Here is a 20,447-nt window from a genome sequence, read left to right as displayed (position 1 = left end):
GAACATGCTGCCAGTGAGCTAGACTGTTCTCAGTCTCCAGCAAAGTCTTCCCGAGAGCTAAGCTTTGATTTTGGAGACTCACCCTTATCCACTGAATGGAGAGACCGAATAACAAAAATGTTAAACACCATGCCAAACGTTTTCTCTCAGAATGACCTGGATTTTGGCCATACTGATAAGGTAAAACACAGAATCAAGCTCAGTGATGAGACGCCTTTTAAGCAAAGAGCCCGCCCGATACACCCCAATGATGTGGATGCTGTGAGACAACATCTACATGAACTCCTAGATTCTGGAGTCATCCGGGAATCTGAGTCCCCATTCGCTTCCCCAATCGTTGTGGTTCGCAAAAAGAATGGTTCTGTTCGTCTGTGTGTAGATTACAGAAAGCTGAATCTACAGACCATTAAAGACGCCTACGCTCTTCCAAAACTGGAAGATGCTTTCACTGCACTTGCTGGTTCTAAGTGGTTCTCCGTCCTAGACCTCAAGTCAGGTTACTACCAGGTCGAAATGGAAGAAGCAGACAAGTATAAGACCGCATTTGTGTGTCCAGTTGGATTCTGGGAATTTAACAGGATGCCCCAAGGAATAACAAATGCGCCTTCAACCTTCCAAAGACTGATGGAAAAGTGTGTTGGTGATATGAACCTAAAGGAAGTTTTAGTGTTCATTGATGACCTGATCATTTTCTCATCATCACTGGAAGAACATGAACAGCGCTTGCAGCGTGTCCTTGAACGACTGATGACATATGGTTTGAAACTGGCACCAGAAAAGTGCAAATTCTTTCAAACCTCAGTAAAATATCTTGGCCACATTGTTTCTGAGAGAGGTGTCGAAACCGACCCAGAGAAAGTTCAGGCCTTAAAGACCTGGCCAATCCCCACAAATCTTAAAGAGCTTCAATCCTTTTTAGGATTTGCTGGATACTACCGACGATTCATTCAAGGGTACTCTACTATTGTAAAGCCCCTTAATGAACTAACTTCCGGTTATCCACCGCTCAGAAAGTTGAACAAGAGACAGAAGATAAATGCAGGTTCAGAGTATCGCGACCCAAAGGAGTCCTTTGGTCAGCGGTGGACATCCCAGTGTCAGGGAGCCTTTGATGATATAATAAGAAAGCTATCATCAGCTCCAGTCTTGGGATTTGCAGACCCCCAACTTCCGTATGTCCTACATACAGATGCCAGCACTGTTGGCCTTGGGGCTGCATTATATCAGGTTCAAGATGGTCAATCTCGAGTCATAGCTTTTGCAAGTCGAGGACTTTCCAAGAGTGAGAGAAAGTACCCAGCTCATAAGCTTGAATTCTTGGCCCTTAAGTGGGCAGTCACAGAAAAATTTTCTGATTACCTTTATGGTACAGATTTCACAGTAGTGACTGACAGCAACCCACTTACATATATTTTAACATCCGCAAAGCTTGATGCGACGGGGTACAGGTGGTTGTCCAGTCTTTCTACTTACTCATTCAGTCTTCAGTACAGATCGGGTAAGCAAAATCTAGATGCCGACGCACTCTCTCGCCGACCTCACGATCCACCAGAGGATGATTATGCATCCAAGAAGGAAAGCGAGAGAATCCGGCAGTTCACACTGTACCATCTGAGTAACCTTCAAAATTCAGAAACTGTTTCCCAGGAGGTGATCAAGGCTATTTGTGAACGTCATATGGTCACTTCATCAGTACCTGATGTTCAAGCTACCACTCCTGGATTGACTTTGGTTGAATCCCTTACTCACCAGTCCTCAGCAATTCCCGACTGCTTCCTGCAGGAGCAAGTGGATGGGTCCCCTCTTGTCCATTCATTTTCAGAAGAAGAGTTGAGGCAAAAACAAACCTTAGATCCTGCTATCAATGCAGTCATTGTACTTTTGGAGACTGGTGAAACTCCATGTCCCAGCCTTAAGCTGGAGTTACCAGAACTACCCTTGTTACTCAGAGAGTTGTCTCGGTTGGAAATACAGAATGGAGTGCTCTATCGTAAGCGACAGGATGGTCCAAACATCTCATATCAGCTCGTGCTGCCTGAGGAGCTAAGAGCTACAGCACTTAAGAGTCTTCATCATGATATGGGCCATCTTGGAGTCGAACGAACAGTAGATTTGGCAAGAACCAGATTTTATTGGCCAAAAATGTACATGACCATAGAGAAAATGGTTAAAACCTGTGAGCGATGTATTCGCCGAAAAACACATCCAGAGAAAGCCGCTCCACTAATGAACATTAAGACCTGCCGACCCCTTGAACTGGTGTGCATTGACTTTTTGTCAATAGAGCCAGACCGCTCAAACACAAAAGATGTTCTTGTAATAACTGATCATTTTACAAAATATGCAGTGGCTATACCAACTCCAAACCAGCGAGCACAGACCGTAGCAAAGTGCCTCTGGGAAAACTTCATTGTTCACTATGGTTTTCCTGAAAAGCTCCTTAGTGATCAGGGTGCTGATTTCGAATCAAAAACCATTAAAGAACTCTGTGAACTTATTGGCATGAGGAAAGTGCGCACAACCCCTTACCATCCCAGGGGAAATCCGGTTGAAAGATTCAATCGCACTCTTCTTCAGATGCTTGGAACACTTGATAAGTCAGATAAACTCCACTGGAAAGACTTTGTCAAACCTCTGGTACATGCTTATAATTGTACAAAGAGTGACGTGACTGGATTCTCTCCGTATGAATTAATGTTCGGGAGACAACCCAGACTGCCCATTGACTTGATCTTCAGATTGCCCACCAATGCTAGTAAGCAGACTCATTCCCAGTATGTTGGCAATCTAAAATCTCGGTTGGAAGAAAGTTACCATATTGCTACTAGTAATGCAGCAAAGAATGCAAGTCGCAATAAAGCCAGATTTGACCGGCGGGTGATTGAATCAACCTTGCAGACAGGAGACAGAGTTCTCGTACGAAATGTGAAGCTGCGTGGAAAACATAAGTTGGCAGACAAGTGGGAGGAGGATGTTTATATTGTCCTCAAGCGAGCTGGAGAAATGCCAGTTTATACTGTCAAACCTGAAAGTAAAGATGGACCAGTGCGGACTCTGCACAGAGACTTGCTTCTGCCATGTGGATTCCTGTCAGCAGCTGCAGAACCTGAAACAGTCAAACCTCGTCCAAACAAGAGACCAAGAACAAGACAATGTCCAGTCGTCGAGAGTGAAGAGGAGATCATCTCAGATTTGGATGATGTACCTGATTGGACATTCTTCCCTCGTATTATATCAAAACCTGATACATATGTTGTAGTGCCTGAAACTCACAAGTCGAGTGAGCCTCCTTGTGCAGCCCAGAAAGCAGCAGAAACAGAGGAGTCTGTAGTTTCCCTCTCACCTGATGCTCCAGCAACTCAGTCCCTTGTAGGAGATGGAAGTACTGGAGATATTCACGGTGCATCAAGTGTCAACTCACCTGAAAGTGTCAACTCACCTGAAAGTGTCAACTCACCTGAAAGTGTCAACTCACCTGAAAGTGTCAACTTACCTGAAAATGTCAACTTACCTGAACATGACAACTCACCTGAACAAGCAGAAGTTTTGCCTGAACTGAACTCAGTTAACAGATCCCCCCAGTGTTTGGATTCACAGCAGTCTGAGGAAACTCCTCCAGATAATGAAATAAGCTCAGATGCAGCATATGATGATGGGTGTTGTGATGCAAATGCACCTGTTACTGCCCAGCCTGAACCCTTAAAGTTTCAGACTGATGGACTTCAAGATGGTGAAACATCCCTCCGTCGCTCTCAAAGAGTGCACACAAAGCCTAATAGATTAGAATATGTAAAACTTGGAAATCCGCTGATAATGGTGGTGAATTCTCTTTTCCAGGGTCTTAGTGAGGCATTGACTAGCTCCCTGAATGGTTTTGAGAATGTACCCCATAATTCCGTCAGGCATGTGTAAGCCGTGTGACACAGTGTCACATTGCAGATGCCCAGGGACGGGCATACCCTTCAGAGGGGAGGGTGTAACCCACATAAAATGTGGATGCCTCTTTAAGACACTGAGGTTAGGAAAGCTAGGTGGTCTGCCTAGCAAATAGGAAGTTTAGTTTCCAGTGAGTTTGGACCAATCAGAATTCAGACTGCCGCTGCAAGACCCGCCCTTCCGCAGCATCGAGTGTGTAAGCGAGAGAGATCCGGAAACGATTAAGCTGGGCAGCGTGAGAGTCTCTGTTTTAAAACAGTTATCCAACTAAACAAACGCTTTCCCAGATCATCCGACTTCTAAGCTGGACGCGTGAAGTGGAAAAAGAAAGAAAAGGAAAGACAAGTTAACTTTTTCTGCTGAACACCGTTAGAGCTGACTCGTTAGCTCTAACGGCCAACGGCTACTAGTTTAGCCCTAACGGCTACTAGGCTGACGGTTTAAGTTCATGTTCTCCGTTCAGTTGAAGGTAAAACCTAATTTATATTATATTCTTACTTTGTTCACAATTAAAGCTCATATTATCAAGGTTAAAGCAAGAAAAATATGCCTTATTACACTATCTAGTGCCTCACGGGTCCGGACTGAGAGCCACCATATTGTTGTCCCTAACGTGTCGCATTGAGATCGGTGAGCATATTCTGTGCCTTTCATTTGGGTTTTTGTTCTGTTTATCACATTTTTGTTGAATAATATTGTTTATCTGAACTATTTGATTATTAAAATGTAAACTTTTACTGATTTTGGATAAAATGTAATGTTTAATATTGTTTGAAGAAATGCTTTTGTAATTTACAGTAATTGATGTCAAATATATAGAAACATGATTTAAGGATTAAAGCTAGAACAGCTTAATAAAATCCTATGATTCTGCTGGTCCTGTCTGTTGACAGGTCAGGTTTTTTTGTTTATACTGGATTGTTCCTGAGTTGGATTCCTCCTGTGACTTTGATGGCGAGCCTTCCCACCTGGACTTAGAAAGAACTGGATTCCTGGATTCCTTCTTTCCCATTTGGAGTCCTGCTGCACCCCACGGTGTGGTAGGCCGGTACCACTCACATCTTCACACACAGTTAGTTATGAGTGAGACCACTGACTGACATTTTTCTTTTTATTGTTTAATCCTGGAATTTCTGATCTCACCTTTTGGACTGGTTTTTATTTGGTACTTTGTAACAAACTGCTGTGTAGGAAATTCTCCTCATGTGAATGGTGTGGAGTTGAACCTAATTGGAACTGGAACTGATTGATCTGTTGCCTATTACAATTTAGAATTCAGATTACCAGGGTGCACCCAAAAGATTCAAAACTGAGAACTAGCACTTGGCCAAGTATTTGTATTATTTTTTTTTTGTATTTTATTGTGTGTAATTTTATTTTCATAATTGTGTGTCTTGTATAACTGTTTGTTAATTTCATGGTTTATGTCACTAAAGCCAGTTGTTTTTTTAAAATTCATTTAACTGCCTTTGTGTGTCATTTAAACACCCCACTATGCTCCGATAGTCGAACCTATTGGCCCATTCATCTAATATATAAAATACCCTTCTCATCTGTGTTACATTGTGCTTAAATCCTTTTTTATGTATTTTTTCCCCATTGAACAATTATTATATTCATAAAAAAGGCTAGACTTTTCTAAAAGGTTTAATCCCTCACTTTGTCACATCACATCCAGACCACAGGAGACGTTTTGGATTACTATTTAAAGACTCCTCTAAACTGTGATCAACCTAAAAAAATATATCAATGTATAAATATAAATATACTCAAGTGTAAGTTGTACAATAACAATTTGGTTATATCTACAAGATTAACGTACTTTGATTACATGTCAGATTTTCTTAATATTTGTCATGTGAAATTATGCTACAGCAACAAAAGATGTACTTTTCTTACATACTTTTTAGGGTTGCTAAGTTGACAAAGGAGTTTAAAATAGACGTATGCAATAACATCAATAGACCTTTTCTTAGCATGTCTAAGTCTTTTGCAAAAAAAAAAAAAACAAAAAGAAAGCCACACAAAACATTTTTGCCACATTTTAGCTAGATATAAACCAAAGGAAGTAATATTTGAAAGTGAAGCCTCAAGCCAGTCATGCACTTCTAATAAAAGCAAAGATGGCACACAAATCAGCCTCAAGTATATAATATATAATGATTCATCAGATACTTATAGCACCATTTTTTAGATACTAAAATACGGACAGAAATTAGTGAAATTCATAAAGTACATCCCTATGGCAGATCCCTGACAACGTTTTAGAAATGAATAAACATTACGGACTTTAGAAAAGTTGCATGACAGGAGTGTTTCCACAAATATCTATTTGAATAAAGAAAAAAGGATAATGTGTGGCTTTACAAACTAGCAAAGTGAATAAACTAAACCAGGTGAGAGTACATTTCACATTCTTAGAGCATAAGGGATTACACGTAACCAGAAAATCAATCCACATCTCAGGTGCTTCAGTTGGATTTCAAGGAGTCTAGAAGATTTCACTGACAAAAAGGGTTGGTCCAAGTTGCCACATCAGGAGCCATCTCGTTCCTGTCCAGATCTAAAACGAACCATTGAGAAGGTCAGTTTCCAGAGGTCTAGAAATGTCAGAGTAAAATTTAAGAAATGCTTCCCCCTTGTGGATAGATGGATGGATGGATGGATGGATAACTTTCAACATTACCTTATATACCAATCAGGGGCACGCATGATGATCTGCGTGATCTGCACATATTTTTCTGTCAAAAAAAAAAATCAGAAAATTGTGTAAAAAATATTTTATAAATATTAAGCAGCATTAAAGTACAGTACAAACACTTCTTATAGAATTGGCTTTTTGTCTATATGCATTCCACATTTTTAAATACCATTTAATATTTATTCTTTTTTTACTATTCCATATGTAAGATAATAATAAAAGTAATCTAATGTTGACGTAATCACCCGACTCTCTCCATCTTAAAAATACATGTAAAGTTAAATCACAAGTCTTCCACGACATTTGGAAGAATTAAAGATAATTCATAATCCACAGTTGTTTTTCAGTCATATTTCTCTACCTTTGAATGGAGACGATGATGAAGAACAGAGTCGGATAACCATGGATGCCTTAATGCCTCGCAGGCCCCCATCCTCCAGCTGACGACAAACGTAAGACAAAAATACTTTTCACATTTTAAATTCTCACCAGAGATGACAAATTCCAGATCATTCAGAGACACAATGCACTTACGTTTTATTCATAACAAGGAGCCTCGTGATAAAGTCTTTTGCTTCCACTGAAGTATCTGCAAACTCCTGTTCCTCAAAGTTCCACTGACAAGCCAAGATGTTGTTTAAAGTCTGATTGTCATCATCGCCAAGGAAGGGACACAAACCGCTCAGGCTAGCATTTAAAGGGAAGGAAGATTTAGCAGTGATTTGAGCACAGCTGAGCATGAATTTGCATCTCTACTTACAGCATGTAAGTTATGACACCAAGGCTCCACATGTCTGTGTTGAACGACACAAAGTCGTAGTTGACGACCTCAGGAGCTAGAAACTCTGGAGTTCCAAAATTCACCTTTAATTTCTCCCGTGGTTTATATCTGAAACAGGACATGATTGTTTTTCAACCCAGGGACATTTTGCATTTTCAAAATACCAACAAAACATTTAGTAAATCAGAAATAGAAACTTACACCCTAGCGAGGCCAAAATCAATTATTTTAATCTTGTTGGTCACTCTGCTCACGCACAAAATGTTTTCTGGCTTGAAAGGTGAGAAAAAAAAATGTAATTACTTCCAGTGAATAATATTATGCTAAAGACCTTTTTCTACTGGTTATTAATTTTAGCTAGACCAACAAACAGCAATCGTAAAAGAAATATTTCTTACCCCATTTATACAACATATAATTTGTGTAGAGCAGCAAAAAAAATTATTTGACAAATATCTGCAAAGTAAAATGTTTTATTTTGAAATCTAAGAAATTTAATTTAGGTGTGTTTATACTTTCAGATTTCAGAACAAAATTAATCAACAAAATTTTGAAAGGAATAAAATCTTAGCATTTTGTAGAATGAGCTGAGAGATCCTTTTGCTGTATACAAAATTATTATTTACATAGATTAAAGTTAAGAAACATTAAATTATTATTCAAAGCTTTGTACAGTAAAGTACCTTCGTAGATATTCTATGGAATTACTGCATAAAACCAACAGAGCCACTTAATCCACCCTTTCTTATTGCCTTTACAATTAAAGGCATTTACAAACCCTTATTTGGGTTTGTAAATGCTACAGAGTGGGGGCCAAAAAGCCACATCTGACTCTGGAGTCACAGGTTGAAGAGCCATGAGCTAGACATTTGATTTTAAATATCTTCTTAATTAAAGTAAATAAATGATGTGCATATTTTATAAAATCAAAAGTAGTCACCCAGTGTATATTTGCCAAAAATAGCTTGATAACATTAATAGTGCAGTGCAATCTGTACTATTATACGGTAGCAGAACTTTTCCATAACAACATCTGTTTCTCACAGTTTGTGCAGAGATCCCTCACCTATATTGTTTGTGTTTATCTTTGTTACCTTTAAATCTAGGTGCAGTATTGACATTTTGTGCATATGCTGAAGGCCCTCGCAGATCTGTCGGATGAACACCACAGCATCCAACTCCATCAAAGTGTAGTTTTCATCAATAATCCTGTCAAAGAGTTCCCCTCCACCAACACTGATGATAAAAACAAATGCAAAAACAAATTACATATGCAACAAAAAGTGTAGGCGTTTCACTTTAAAAAAAACAATGCAACCTATAGTAAGTTAAACTAATAATTATATCAAGAATTTAAATATTGAGTTGGTATGTACTCTTAATTTATACACATTACATACACATACTGTAAATCTAAAAAAAAAAAAAAAAAAAAGGGTCATACTATTCAAGTACAAGGATGATGTCATTCCTTGACTCATAAGCTGCATAGAGCTGGATCAGGTTGGCATGGTCCAGATTATTCATGACCTGGATCTCATTCTTCACCATGTCCTACCAAAAACACAGGCACAGAAAGATGCAGAGGCAAACAGGAAGACGCACAGATGCAGGACACAAACAGATACACACACATAAAATGAGAGGTGTCAGCTGTTCTCTGCGATCGGAGACTATGCATCTTCTGGTCTGGGTCAGTTATTTTCTCTCTGCGGTGAGAAGTATTCCCTTTGCCTCTGTTCCAGGAGAGGCCTAACAACATTCTAGTAAGTACTAAAAACTGTAACGGCCCCCGGGTTTTTTTTTTATATCACACGTGGCTTAGTTCTCATGGTAGGAGTTAAAATAGACTTGCTCAGCGTCATGCAACGTATCTCCGGTGTCGTACCTTTTCTTTCTGGCTTCGAGCTTTAATGACCTTCGCTGCCAAAGTGAGACCTGAGGAGTTTTCAACACATTTGTGCACCTGACCGAACCGGCCCCTGTAGGAAGAGAGGCAGAAAGAACAATTGGCTCTTGGCTGCACAGACAGCCAAGTTGTTCTAGCCGTGCAAATTATGCATTGCAGCAGTAAAGAATCACTTAATAATGGGACAGTGACAGTGGAGAGCATCTTTCCCAAGAGAAATCAGGAATTGATCTTTCCTTCTGGAAAGTGTTGCGGTTAATCTGCAATTTTATTCAATCTGAGCCAGGCTGCGTCTCTTCTTTGAAGGTCCGGATTAACACCTAGTGATTAGCTACCAGCTGGCGCTGTGGATCCAGTATCACATACCAGTCAGTCTTCGTGTAAAAATAACTGCCATGACTCTGGAGTTATGAACCATTGAGGAGAGGAAGAGAAAGGGGGGAGGAAGGGGAGGACAATTACACAATAGGCCCTAAATCTGGAATCAAGAACATCTTTTCATGGTTTTTGTTCAGCACGCATGATTTTTACCTATTTATTTTTGATAAGTAGAAAAGAGGAGCAGCACACTCACCCGCCTAGGACCTCTTGCCAGTTGATTGTGTAAAAGTTTCTGATCTGGTTTGGCTTAGCAGACACAATGCGATGATTAAAAGGAGCTGCCGGAGGAGGAGTGGTGTCTAAAAACGGCCGGGGAGACAAGCAAAAAGATGTCATTTGTTTTTATAAGTTATAAATAAGGTGTAACATACATGTCTCACTGATAATCAGCTGCTGTTGACTTTTTAAAGTATGCATGCAACCATTGTTGCACTGGCATATCATTTACAAATGTTTTGTAATAAATAACTACAGATAGAGTTGTTGTCTGTGTATTGTTTACGAAAGCAGCCAGCTTGAATTCAAGTCTCTGGTTCAAGACTAAGCTCTTCTCTGAACTTCCATTTGTTGAACTGTAGAATCCAGATCAAGTGTGCTGGGATTCTCAGTAAAGAATCATTATTGCATTAGTACATCCTAAATTTTAACCCAAAAAGTATATAATCAGATTGAAAAGATAAATATTACAGGTTACTGGATAAAAGAAGAAGAAAAAATACATAATCTACTGTATTCAGATAGATGCATAGTAAATCCCAGACACTTACCACTGTATTATTTACTTCCAGAAACTTTAGAGATGCATGCCTAAATGTGTCTTTGGAAGTTTTGCTTTCCTCTTTTTTAGGTTATGATTTATTATTATTCTGTTCCTGTTGAAAAAGCTATTAACCATTATAAAAGTTTATTTTAAGGTATCATTTTACATTTATTCCAGAGGATAAAAATGATTTGCAAGTCAGAAAATAATGCTCCTGATCATTTTTGTTTCTTTCTATTATTTTTATTTGATCCAAGATTTACATCTTTGTCATGTTGATTTGCTTTCAGTTTTCACCTAAGGACCACCTAACTCTCTTGATCACTTGTGTAACCCTGAAGAGGTTGATTCAATTTTACTTAAATCTTGTTCATTGACATATTTAATATTTTTGAAATCAAATGATTGTGACACATTCCCCCTTGCTTTAGTCTTGTTTCCACTTCCTCAGAGCTCAGTTTTACAATTCAAGTAGATTTCTACACCAAGCAAAATAAATAAAGTGCAATGTCTTTCATTTATTGAAGCTTTACAGACGAAAAATGTTCTAACTTTTGGGATAATGAAGAGAAAGTTCTAGTCATCAGTTTTATTATCACCAGCCTTCACTGGCATTGCCCTGCTTCTGAAGAAGAGGGACGTGACTCACCGATGAAGAACCGCTCACTTTGATCGTCATCGATCGTTTTCTCGTCAGCATTCTCCAGTTTTCCCTTCTCCAACTTTTCTTTAAGGTTGAACTGGATTTGAATTCCATCTGCCTTGAAGCAAGCCCAGTCTCCATGCTCACAGCTCTCATCATCATCCTCCTCTTTCTGCTGCTCTTCTCTTTCCTCATTCTTGTCTTGTTTTGTCTCAGTGACCTGGTCCTGCTCAGTCTCTGTGCACGGTGTTGCATCCTTGTGGTCGTCGCTGTAAATTGAAGTTGATGGGTTTTATAGATTTGTTTTGCTCTGTCATATTATTGTAGCTATAGACAATAAAAATGTAATGCAGATGTGTCAAAAAAGCAAAAAAAAAAAAAAAAAAAACAGAAAATAACCAAGCATGGCCTCTGAAGCATGAATTTGAAAGAAAAAAAAATTAAATAATGAAAATTGATATCTATGGCAGGTTAAGGTTAATTGCAAACAAAACCAGAGCAGCAAGGAAAACATCTGTTTTAATTATTGATTTATATTTGTATTCAGCTATTTTGTTTGAGAAAACAAAATAGTTTTCTCAAACTATTTTGTAGGAAGTGATCATACTTTGATCTTCGGTGCTACTCAACTCCACCAAAAATGTGAAAGATAATTATTCAGTGGTAATTTGTGTAGGAAGTTTACCGAAACCTAAGACCCTGTGCAGAAATGTAGATTGACTTATTGCCACAAGAGTAGTTATAGGTAAATATAATCACACCTGGTAACAATCTCCTCTTTTTCATCTACATCGGAAGAGGGCATCTTGGAGTCTTCTATTTGTTCTTCAGAAGCAGAAATATTTTCTTTCTGTTGTTCCTCGGGAACTTTGGGCTTTTCTTCTTCTGCTGCTTTCTTTTGCACTACATCATCCACTGGCACTGCTTTTACCTTAGTTTCCTCTTCCTCTATTTGCTCCTCAATAACACCTGTAGCCTCACGTTCCTCAGCCACAGCAGGTTGGGAATCTTCATGCACATAGTCCACCAGGTTGCAAGTGGGGGCCTCTGGTTGCTCGTCTTTAGGGGTCACCCCAGACTCCAGATCCAGCTGCAGAAACAGCTGACCTGTTTTTTCTGTGTTCTCTCTGTTTAGTTTCTGCACTTCTTCAAGAAGCAAAGCCTGCTTCTTTGGCGAAATATTATCTACAAAAATACAAAAACACAGAATCTGAATTAAGTCTCTGACTCACAGTATATAATTTATAGCTCTTCCATATATAAGGAAGTCAGAAATAGGACTTCACTGATTTTGAGATTGGTTTCCGAGCGAGGATTTGACTGCTGCGAGAATTAACCCATTATATTCTATTTTTTTAAGTACCTGCTGCATCTGGAGGTTTCATCTTCTTTTGAGCTTTCAGGCTCTTCTGGCCCAAACATGGCTTTTCTCCCCCATCTTTGCTCTTGTGATCTTTTCCCTGTGAAATGAAAAACAGAAAAAGAAGAAGAAGAAAATAGTAGATCCTGTAGCCAGGTCAATATCTGTACTGCATCATTGTTGATGTTTGCAACTATATTATTTCTCTTTGTTTGTCAGATGTATTTCTGTTCCAAAACAAAAATTCAGAAATCTGCCCTAAAACGTTTTTCTCACTTTTAAAAAATATACCTTTTTGAAGAAATTATTTTTTAAAAACATCAAACTAATAATATCCATATAAAGTGGTGATGAGCCTCATAACATTAAGAACGAGACATCACCCTTTATGTAATCATAAATGCAAAAGCATATAGAGTCAAGCAATAAAAAGATAAAGAACTTCTAGTATATGTACAGTTTGTAAGCACAAAAAACCTACAAAGCTTCCACATTTACGTGATGCGAGGAAATGCTTTGGTCCATGGAGCTTTATCTTGTAATGGGGCTGCAGAGAACGTGGCTGACATGCAGGAGTTATCTCTTGTTTCCATTTACTGCCTTTGCTAGAGGTAGTTTTCTAGTAAAAAGACAAGATGGAAATGCTTGGTAGGGTTTTAGCAGTGTATACAGAAGGGGTGCATTTATTTTAATTTTTATGTTGTTGCAAACAGAACAGGCATTTAACTGAAGCAGCAGTGCTGTAAAGAAGTATTTGAACTCAGATTTCATTAGGTTTTGTTTTTTTTTATGTCTCAATTAAATATTTCAGATCATTACGTTTTTGTTTTTTTTTATATATCTGACAAAAATAGCCAGAGAAACCTAGAATAAAGAAATCACTTAATTAGAATCCAGCTCACAACATAACATAATATTCTCAAAAAGTCCCAATCGAAATATAGCTACAAAGTCATCCGCAAGACTTTGGTACTCCAGCAAACCAAAGTGAAACTCTCTCAGGACCACTCGTCCAGGCGGTCACAAAAAACCTACAACAACATCTAAAGCAGTGCGATGCTCACCTACCTCAGTTAATGGTCAAACAATAAGGAAGATCCTGGGCGCAAATATTCTGCACAAGAGAGCTTTTATTTGCTAATACAAAAATATTTCTGTTATCCCTGAAACATTTGGGAAAATATTCTGTGGACTGATGAGACAAAAGTGGAACTTTTTGGAAGATTTGTCTCTTGCTATATGCCTCCCTTCAATTGTAAGTGCATATGACAATGGTATAGTTTGGTTATCTGTAGGCGTTACACAACCAGTGTGTTGATTGGGGAACATAAAAATGTCACAGACTGCAATAAGCAAGTGATACACTATTATGGAGTCATATAATGGTAGAGTTATAGACTTAGGGTTTAACCCTGCCTGCCCAGTAAGAGTCCAACCAGGCTGTGGCTTTAACCGGTTCTTCCCCAATTAACAGATTCATCTCTGTTTGCAGATCCAGTGCAGTTCCTCTGCATTTTTTTGGAAACCACCTCAGGGCTGGTACAAGCTGGGCATTATGAGCAACTCATTTGATTGTCAGCAGACTCTTTGGTACGTCACTGGATGAAAACTCCTCGCTCATAAACATCTCAACCACCATTTTCAATCTGCAACAAGACCGTCGTAGTTGGCAAGATGGCGAGTCACAAATCAATAAGAGAGAGTCTTATCAGAGAATGGCCAAAAGGCGCTTGCCTGGGAAAAAATCAGCCTGATGAAAACCAGCCTATTGTCTTACACTGGGCTATCAGCTGTTGAGAAACGATTGCTTCCTGGAGGTGTGGAGTGTGTTGAGGTTTTCAATTCTACCCAATTGCTAAAGTCTGCCCGTGACTTATGTAACACGTCAGTTTGACGTTAAGAAGCTTATCAGAAATTCCCTGCATTGTAACCAACCGTTCTCCACTGCAGGGAGAGAAGTGCTGATCCAAGCGAAGTGGCTCTTAAAGTCATTTCTATATTTGGAAGCATGGCCAAGATGGATTGAATAGCTTCATTCACTTCCTCCACTGCCATTGCTAAAACTACAGGTAGATTGCAATTATAAAGCAGTGCAGAAAATCTGCATCGTTGTTCACAACTACTCCTTCTGTTGGCTGATTGGCCCAGTAAAAAAATCTGTCGGAGACAATCAGAGTCACGCGGAGAAAGCTCAGACTGTGCAAGAATTGTTTTCGAGCAGAATTGCCCAGGAAGGCAATGGCCTGGCTAGTTACATGCACAAACTGACATTATTAGAGCATCATCATCAGTGATTACAACTCCTTTTCTCATAACCTAAGTTACCACATTCAGCCCCACAGAAGGGGCTATAGCGTACCAATCTTCACCGAGCCACGCCCTTCTGCTCAGTGGAAGTGAGATATAAGTTAATACTTGAATCCAAGTGAGATACTGTCTCAAAGAAATACAGCAATATGCATGAAAGCAGAACGAAATCTGTAGCATACTTTTTCACAGCACTGACCAAAAGTAACATACAATTAACTGTATAGGTAAATAACAAAAAACTTAATATGAAAGTTGACATCAAGGGCTGACGTTCTCAAAAACATAAAGTCACACTTTCAATAAACAACATATGACAAATTGCAAAAACCTAACTGCCTTGCGGCCACAGTTACTGGACATCAGCATGCACATACTGGCTTATATAATGGCATGCCTCTGCTTATTCATGGCTGATAGATAGGTAGCAGCAGGACAGTGAATTTATAGCTTATCACTTGTCGCACTCAACAGTGGAATGTGATGCTGACCCTGTGTGGAAAATATTACAAGCGATTGCAGGTTGTTCTCCAAATCTCCCAGCTGAATCGATGACACTAAACACTCTGATATCAGGTTGAGATGGAAAAAAAAACTCATCTTGAACTTGAGGTGTCCCACATATGTTTTTCAACGTTCACGTTAACTGAGAGGGGATATGTTGCAAGTGTTAGGGTTCACCTAGAGACAGTTGTGGGGTAAAGAAATGTAATTGGAAAACAAGGGAGTGCATTTCGAGACCAAAGTAACATGAAATAAATGTTAAATATTTCACACCTCTGGAGGTGGGATAGGATGAAGCCCCCACCTGACAACCACTCTGACGACAACGGAAATTTGTTGAAACACGAGCCACAAATGATTCAGATTACTTGGCGGTCATAAATGTTCAGCAAAAGAAACACTGGGGAGATTTTATTTTATTTTATTTTATTTTTTACTTCTACAACATACGGTAACCCTTCTTTCTGCCAATGTGGTCAGTTTTTGCTTTGCTCAACCGTCTAACTTAAAAGAAAACCACAACCGCTATGTAAGTGATAGCAGCGTGCACGTCTGAGCGCCGGCTGCTGCCAGATAGCACTTAGTGACCCTTTAACAGAGTCATCACAGTCTGCTTAATTACAGATATATAAAGACGGAAAGCCCAGGTCAGCTCTGGATGTGACTTCAGTGCAATGGGAAAGTGTTTTTGAGTGAAAGATGATTTTTTTTTTTAAATAGACATTGTATAATGCTTATGTATTTACCTTTTAACTTCCTGAACTTTAAGTACATTTAATGAAATGCAGTGCAGTAGATTACATATGTAGGAAACACTGAAAGGTACTTTTAAGTGCATCCTCTGTAATATCGTACTGAAGACCACTTTCGATGTTGTACAACTTCTTTGTGCTCCAAGTGTTCTGGTGTATGTCTCTAGCAGCTTTACGCCTGTAAAAAATTATGTTTTTGCTGATTATTTACAAAATAACTTGGTCTCAATTGGACTGGCTATGTAAACATAGATTTTCAAGTTTGGCCACAGATTCTTATTTAGATCTTATTTAGATACTTTGTGCACTTTGAACACATTGAAATGCTAGCTCTGGCTGGCAGTATCTTTAAGGTTGTTGTACTGCTGGAAGGTGAACCTCCAGCCCAGTCTTAAGTCTTTTGTGGCTCCAGTCATCCTCCTAACAGTTCTGATCAGCTTCCCTATCCCCGCAGCACTAAGCTGCCACTATCATGTTTTACCATGGTGATGGTGTGGTCAGGGTGAGATCAGCATTGCTTTTCTGCCACACACTGCATTTTGCATGCGTGGGAGCTGCTTTATTTTGGTTTCATCTGACCAGAGCATGTTCTTCCACATGTTGGTGTTCTCATTTTATAACTGACTTGTAGCAATATGCTGTAAAACTGCCAGCAGAGCTTTAACTGGGGCACTATGGAGAGCTAAGAAGCACAGCATGTACAAAGAAATCTGAGTGAGTGAGAGTAATGAAGACCAAAAGAGAGGAGGTGAGAAATTTGACTCATCATGAAACTTTGACACATGGTAAGCAGAGGGGGTAAAAAAAACACCACTGTTCCAATCAAAAAAAAAATCCCAGGCCACTTGTATTTTGATCTAGGTTTCCTGCTGGCTTTACCCTGGTGCTGCCAGGTTGTGCCCCTCCTTGCCTCGTGCAAAGGAGGCTATGTTGCATCAAGCGCAAGGAGGGAGTCAGCAGCCATAAACGTGAGTTAAATGTGGACTTTATATATGTATCATATTTATTGTGCAGTAGCAGCATTTTCTTGTGACATAAACTACCTTTATTGCTTTACCCTTTAAGTGTATCTTGGAAGTGTGTACATGCCAAAACCCAGAAGTGACCTTTTAAACCAGCTAATTATATAGAAAAAACCCTTCAAAGCCAAAGTTAATTAATGAGCAAAAACAATACTGTTCAGCTTTGGTGCTGTAATAATTTTTACTTGTCCTGCTAAAAAAAAAAAAAAAAAACAGAAACTGCCGAGCTATAACTTTATCTTGGTAGTTTCCACAGCATTCTGCTTTGCATGTGGAAAGTTGACAAATACAAGATTAAAATAATAAATGAGCATGTAGAACCCCTTCAAGCATAAAAAAAAATCTTCTAATCTCACTTCAGAAACTACTCTGTAAAAGCCAAAATTCAATTTTGATTAAGATCAAAGTCACACAAAATTTGGCAATGTATAGTAATGCAACTTAGCATTTTCTAGCTTCTCCCACCTTGTCAGGCTTCTTTGTAACCGTCTCTGTGGATGCTTTCCTTTTGGTTGCCTGCTTCCCTTTACTGTCTTTGTTCCTGGAGGTTTTCCGAGTTGCTGGACCTTTGAACATCATCTCCATCACCTTTGAACACTTCACCGTCTCACCAATGAAGCCGATGACCTGCTGCATGCTAAGGACCAGCTTCTCCATTCCCTCTAGCTTTTGGGCCTGCTGCTCGGACCGCTGGTTGACTACAGACATGATGGTGCTCATCTCCTTGCAGATCTGCCTCACCTCCCGCCCCATCACCTGGGTCTGGTTCACCACCCTTGGGGAGAGATGGATCTCCTCCTTGTCCACCTTGATTTGCTCCATATCCTGCTCAATATCATCGATTTCTTGTGACATCCCATCCAGTCGACTGAGGACCTTTTCTTGAATGTTGATGAGTTTGTCCATCTTGCCACTCAGGGACTCAATGCGGTTTTGGATTATATCAAAGCCTGCATTACTGGAGTCTCCCATTGGATTTATGACTAAGGAACTCATGGTTTCCTGTGATACAAAAGTTACCTCAAGACACCAACTTGATACAAAAACTGTTTAGATAAAGTCCATGCAACAAACAAAAATACTTCCACTAAAATCGCTGCCAGTTCTACAGAGAAGAAGAGAAAGCTAGGAGAAGAAATCCAGAAAATATTCCAGGTACAACTCAGCAGGGAAATGCTCAAACGAGATTTTAAATCTTTGAAACTACAAGATAATTTAAGCAATCGGAACTATTATGAAGTCAGTCCTCTGGTCTTCTCCTCATGATATGGTATTAAGAATAGATTGAGTTGGGGGGGGGCTAAATGTAAATGGCCGGCCTACGTCAGCAAGCTTCAAATGTTTAGGGAGGGAGCTTGGCAGTGGTTGGGCTATGAGACATCTGAGAGGCTTTAACTGTTAAGCCCACCTCCGTGCACTTGCTTGGTAGGTGTCAAAATGATCACTGTACGCAGTACTTGTTGTGCCGAACAAGTAGGAAAATGCTTAGCGATCAGCCCCCGCTTAGGTGAACTACAGATTCATCGTAACGGGAAGACTTTTCTGTAAAGACAGAAATTCTGTGTAATATTCAACCTGAAAAGCAAAGATATATCTACGGCAGTGATATGCTGTTGTAAATGCTGAGTAGAAGTTACAGGCAATCCTGAAAGGATCTCTGGATTGCCTGTAACATCTTCTCGCTGTCAAGGGAGTTGAGAAGAAGCTTGACCTACAGTTGGACATGAAGCCTTCAGGCTGAAAGAAGAGATGGGAGACCACAGATGATTTATGATGTGCTTACTCTCTGACAAAAACATCCTCTGATAACCTCCCATAGGAGAGTAAAGGATCAATTTTAACTGACCTTGGGTAACATAATCATAATCCATATGTCTTATAGCTCAAATTAAGTTATCTATGATTTATCAACATTATACTAATGTCAGCAGTACAGACAGATATAGACATCTGTTTCTTGAACTCAACCCCTCCCCTCTCCATCCATCCAGCCCCCTTTTCTTCTTGTGTTCCCACAGACTCATGCTTGAAGAGATCGTAATGATTCTGACAACACAAGCACAGACTGTAAACTGGGACAAGATGCCAAACTCAGCTCATGCCAGTTACTCACACCCATGTCTTGGCTTGAAGAGGGGTTCAGTGAGGGGAAAGGAAGGAACCATCTTACGGCAAATTCAGATTTACCATAAGGTACCGCTGTCATTTTTTCTGTGTCTATCAGAAGAACATTTGGATGTCCAGACAGTTTTTTAAAAAATCATCACATAACTGTTTTTTTTTTTCCCTCTAAACTATGCACTTTCTAGTAAGATGGCTTGGAGAGAGAACAGGTTCCTTTGACAAGGCATAAACAGATGGACAGAAAGCAGTCATTAATCACTTTGGAAGAGACATGCTTACACCTGTCTTTTAATGCCAACAGATGACAGACAGCGCAGGTCATTTCCAGCGTGCTGTAGTAGGGGATATTTTTTCCCCTACTGTGTCTGATACACACACTTTTTAACAAAACCAAAAAGAAATCTTCAAAGTATTTCAAAATATTATTTTAAAAGGGTGAATTTCAATTAATTAGTAAAAGCTTACAATAAACACTTGAATGGCAGCATGCATGTGGTAGATAAATTTAAGATAGTCTAAACCTGCGAGTGACAAATGAAACTTTAAACTCTGAAGCTCATGCTGGAAGCGAACAAAGCCTTGCATCGATCTTTTCGCCACAAAAAACTGGGAGATGAAAAATCTAAACGGTGCATGAGATGATGTTGTTCAGTTGAAGATGAAAGCAAGTTGTTAGATTTAAATCCTAAAATACATACAATTGTCAAAAAAGCTAATTTAGCATATATCAAGGTTTAGGTGTATTACATACAGTAATATTTTTTTAACTCAAGAATAGAATAAAGGCACTTAAAGCTACAGTTTAACATTCCCAAAGGAATAGAATTGGGAAACTGTTAATCTTTAAACATCTAAGAGGACCACTTCTCTTTTGTTTCCCAGATGACTGTGAAATTTTTGTGTGTTGCTTAACTTTATTTATATGCATCTGTTTATCATATTTTAGGTAACTTTTAATTGTGAATGATTTTATAGAAATGTTAATTAGATTTTTAAATATGTTTTATTCAATTAAATGTGAAATGTAATTTTGAGTCATTTTCATTTCTGGCTTGGTTTAGGACATAATGCCTTTGAGGTTTCTTCATAAAAAATGAAACTATGCTATGATTTACATTTTCTATGACATTTTATTCTAGTGGCTTTTTAGTAATTTCATCTGTAATTATTCACTTGAATGCTTCTTTTTTTTGCCTTTTACCTCTGTGCAGGCCTTTGCAACGTTTAACTGTGTGAAAACGGCTCTGCACATAAAATCTGATCGATT

General features: G+C 39.1%; 1 protein-coding gene and 1 long non-coding RNA gene across 3 annotated transcripts; one reads left to right on the top strand and one right to left on the bottom strand.

The window, feature by feature from the left end:
* Positions 1 to 4,436: 4,436 nt before the first annotated feature.
* LOC148154755 (uncharacterized) lies at positions 4,437 to 5,394 on the top strand. Its single transcript, XR_015765800.1, has 2 exons — positions 4,437 to 4,566; positions 4,830 to 5,394. It is a non-coding gene; the product is annotated as an uncharacterized LOC148154755 (long non-coding RNA).
* A 111-nt stretch (positions 5,395 to 5,505) lies between these two features.
* On the bottom strand, positions 5,506 to 18,546 carry mylk4a (myosin light chain kinase family, member 4a). 2 transcript variants are annotated; one of them, XM_014978834.2, is made up of 15 exons: positions 17,522 to 18,546; positions 12,953 to 13,090; positions 12,475 to 12,571; positions 11,873 to 12,296; positions 11,118 to 11,380; positions 9,902 to 10,007; positions 9,307 to 9,400; positions 8,863 to 8,972; positions 8,513 to 8,654; positions 7,620 to 7,690; positions 7,398 to 7,526; positions 7,172 to 7,324; positions 6,999 to 7,077; positions 6,623 to 6,677; positions 5,506 to 6,499 (listed from the first exon to the last, which is right to left on the bottom strand). In XM_014978834.2, exons 1-14 carry the CDS (start codon positions 18,050 to 18,052, stop codon positions 6,624 to 6,626), a joined length of 2,391 nt encoding a protein of 796 aa, XP_014834320.2. In that variant the 5' UTR covers positions 18,053 to 18,546; the 3' UTR covers positions 5,506 to 6,499; position 6,623. The 2 variants fall into 2 exon arrangements, with proteins under 2 accessions (XP_014834320.2, XP_014834321.2); XM_014978835.2 differs by lacking the exon at positions 12,953 to 13,090.
* Positions 18,547 to 20,447: the final 1,901 nt, after the last annotated feature.

This window comes from Poecilia mexicana, unplaced genomic scaffold (genome assembly GCF_051168715.1).
Source record: "Poecilia mexicana isolate PSO_F unplaced genomic scaffold, ASM5116871v1 scaffold_17, whole genome shotgun sequence".
Lineage (NCBI taxonomy): Eukaryota > Metazoa > Chordata > Actinopteri > Cyprinodontiformes > Poeciliidae > Poecilia > Poecilia mexicana.
The sequence above is the reverse complement of the archived record's forward strand: the minus strand, read 5'-3'. Positions and strand labels throughout refer to the sequence as shown.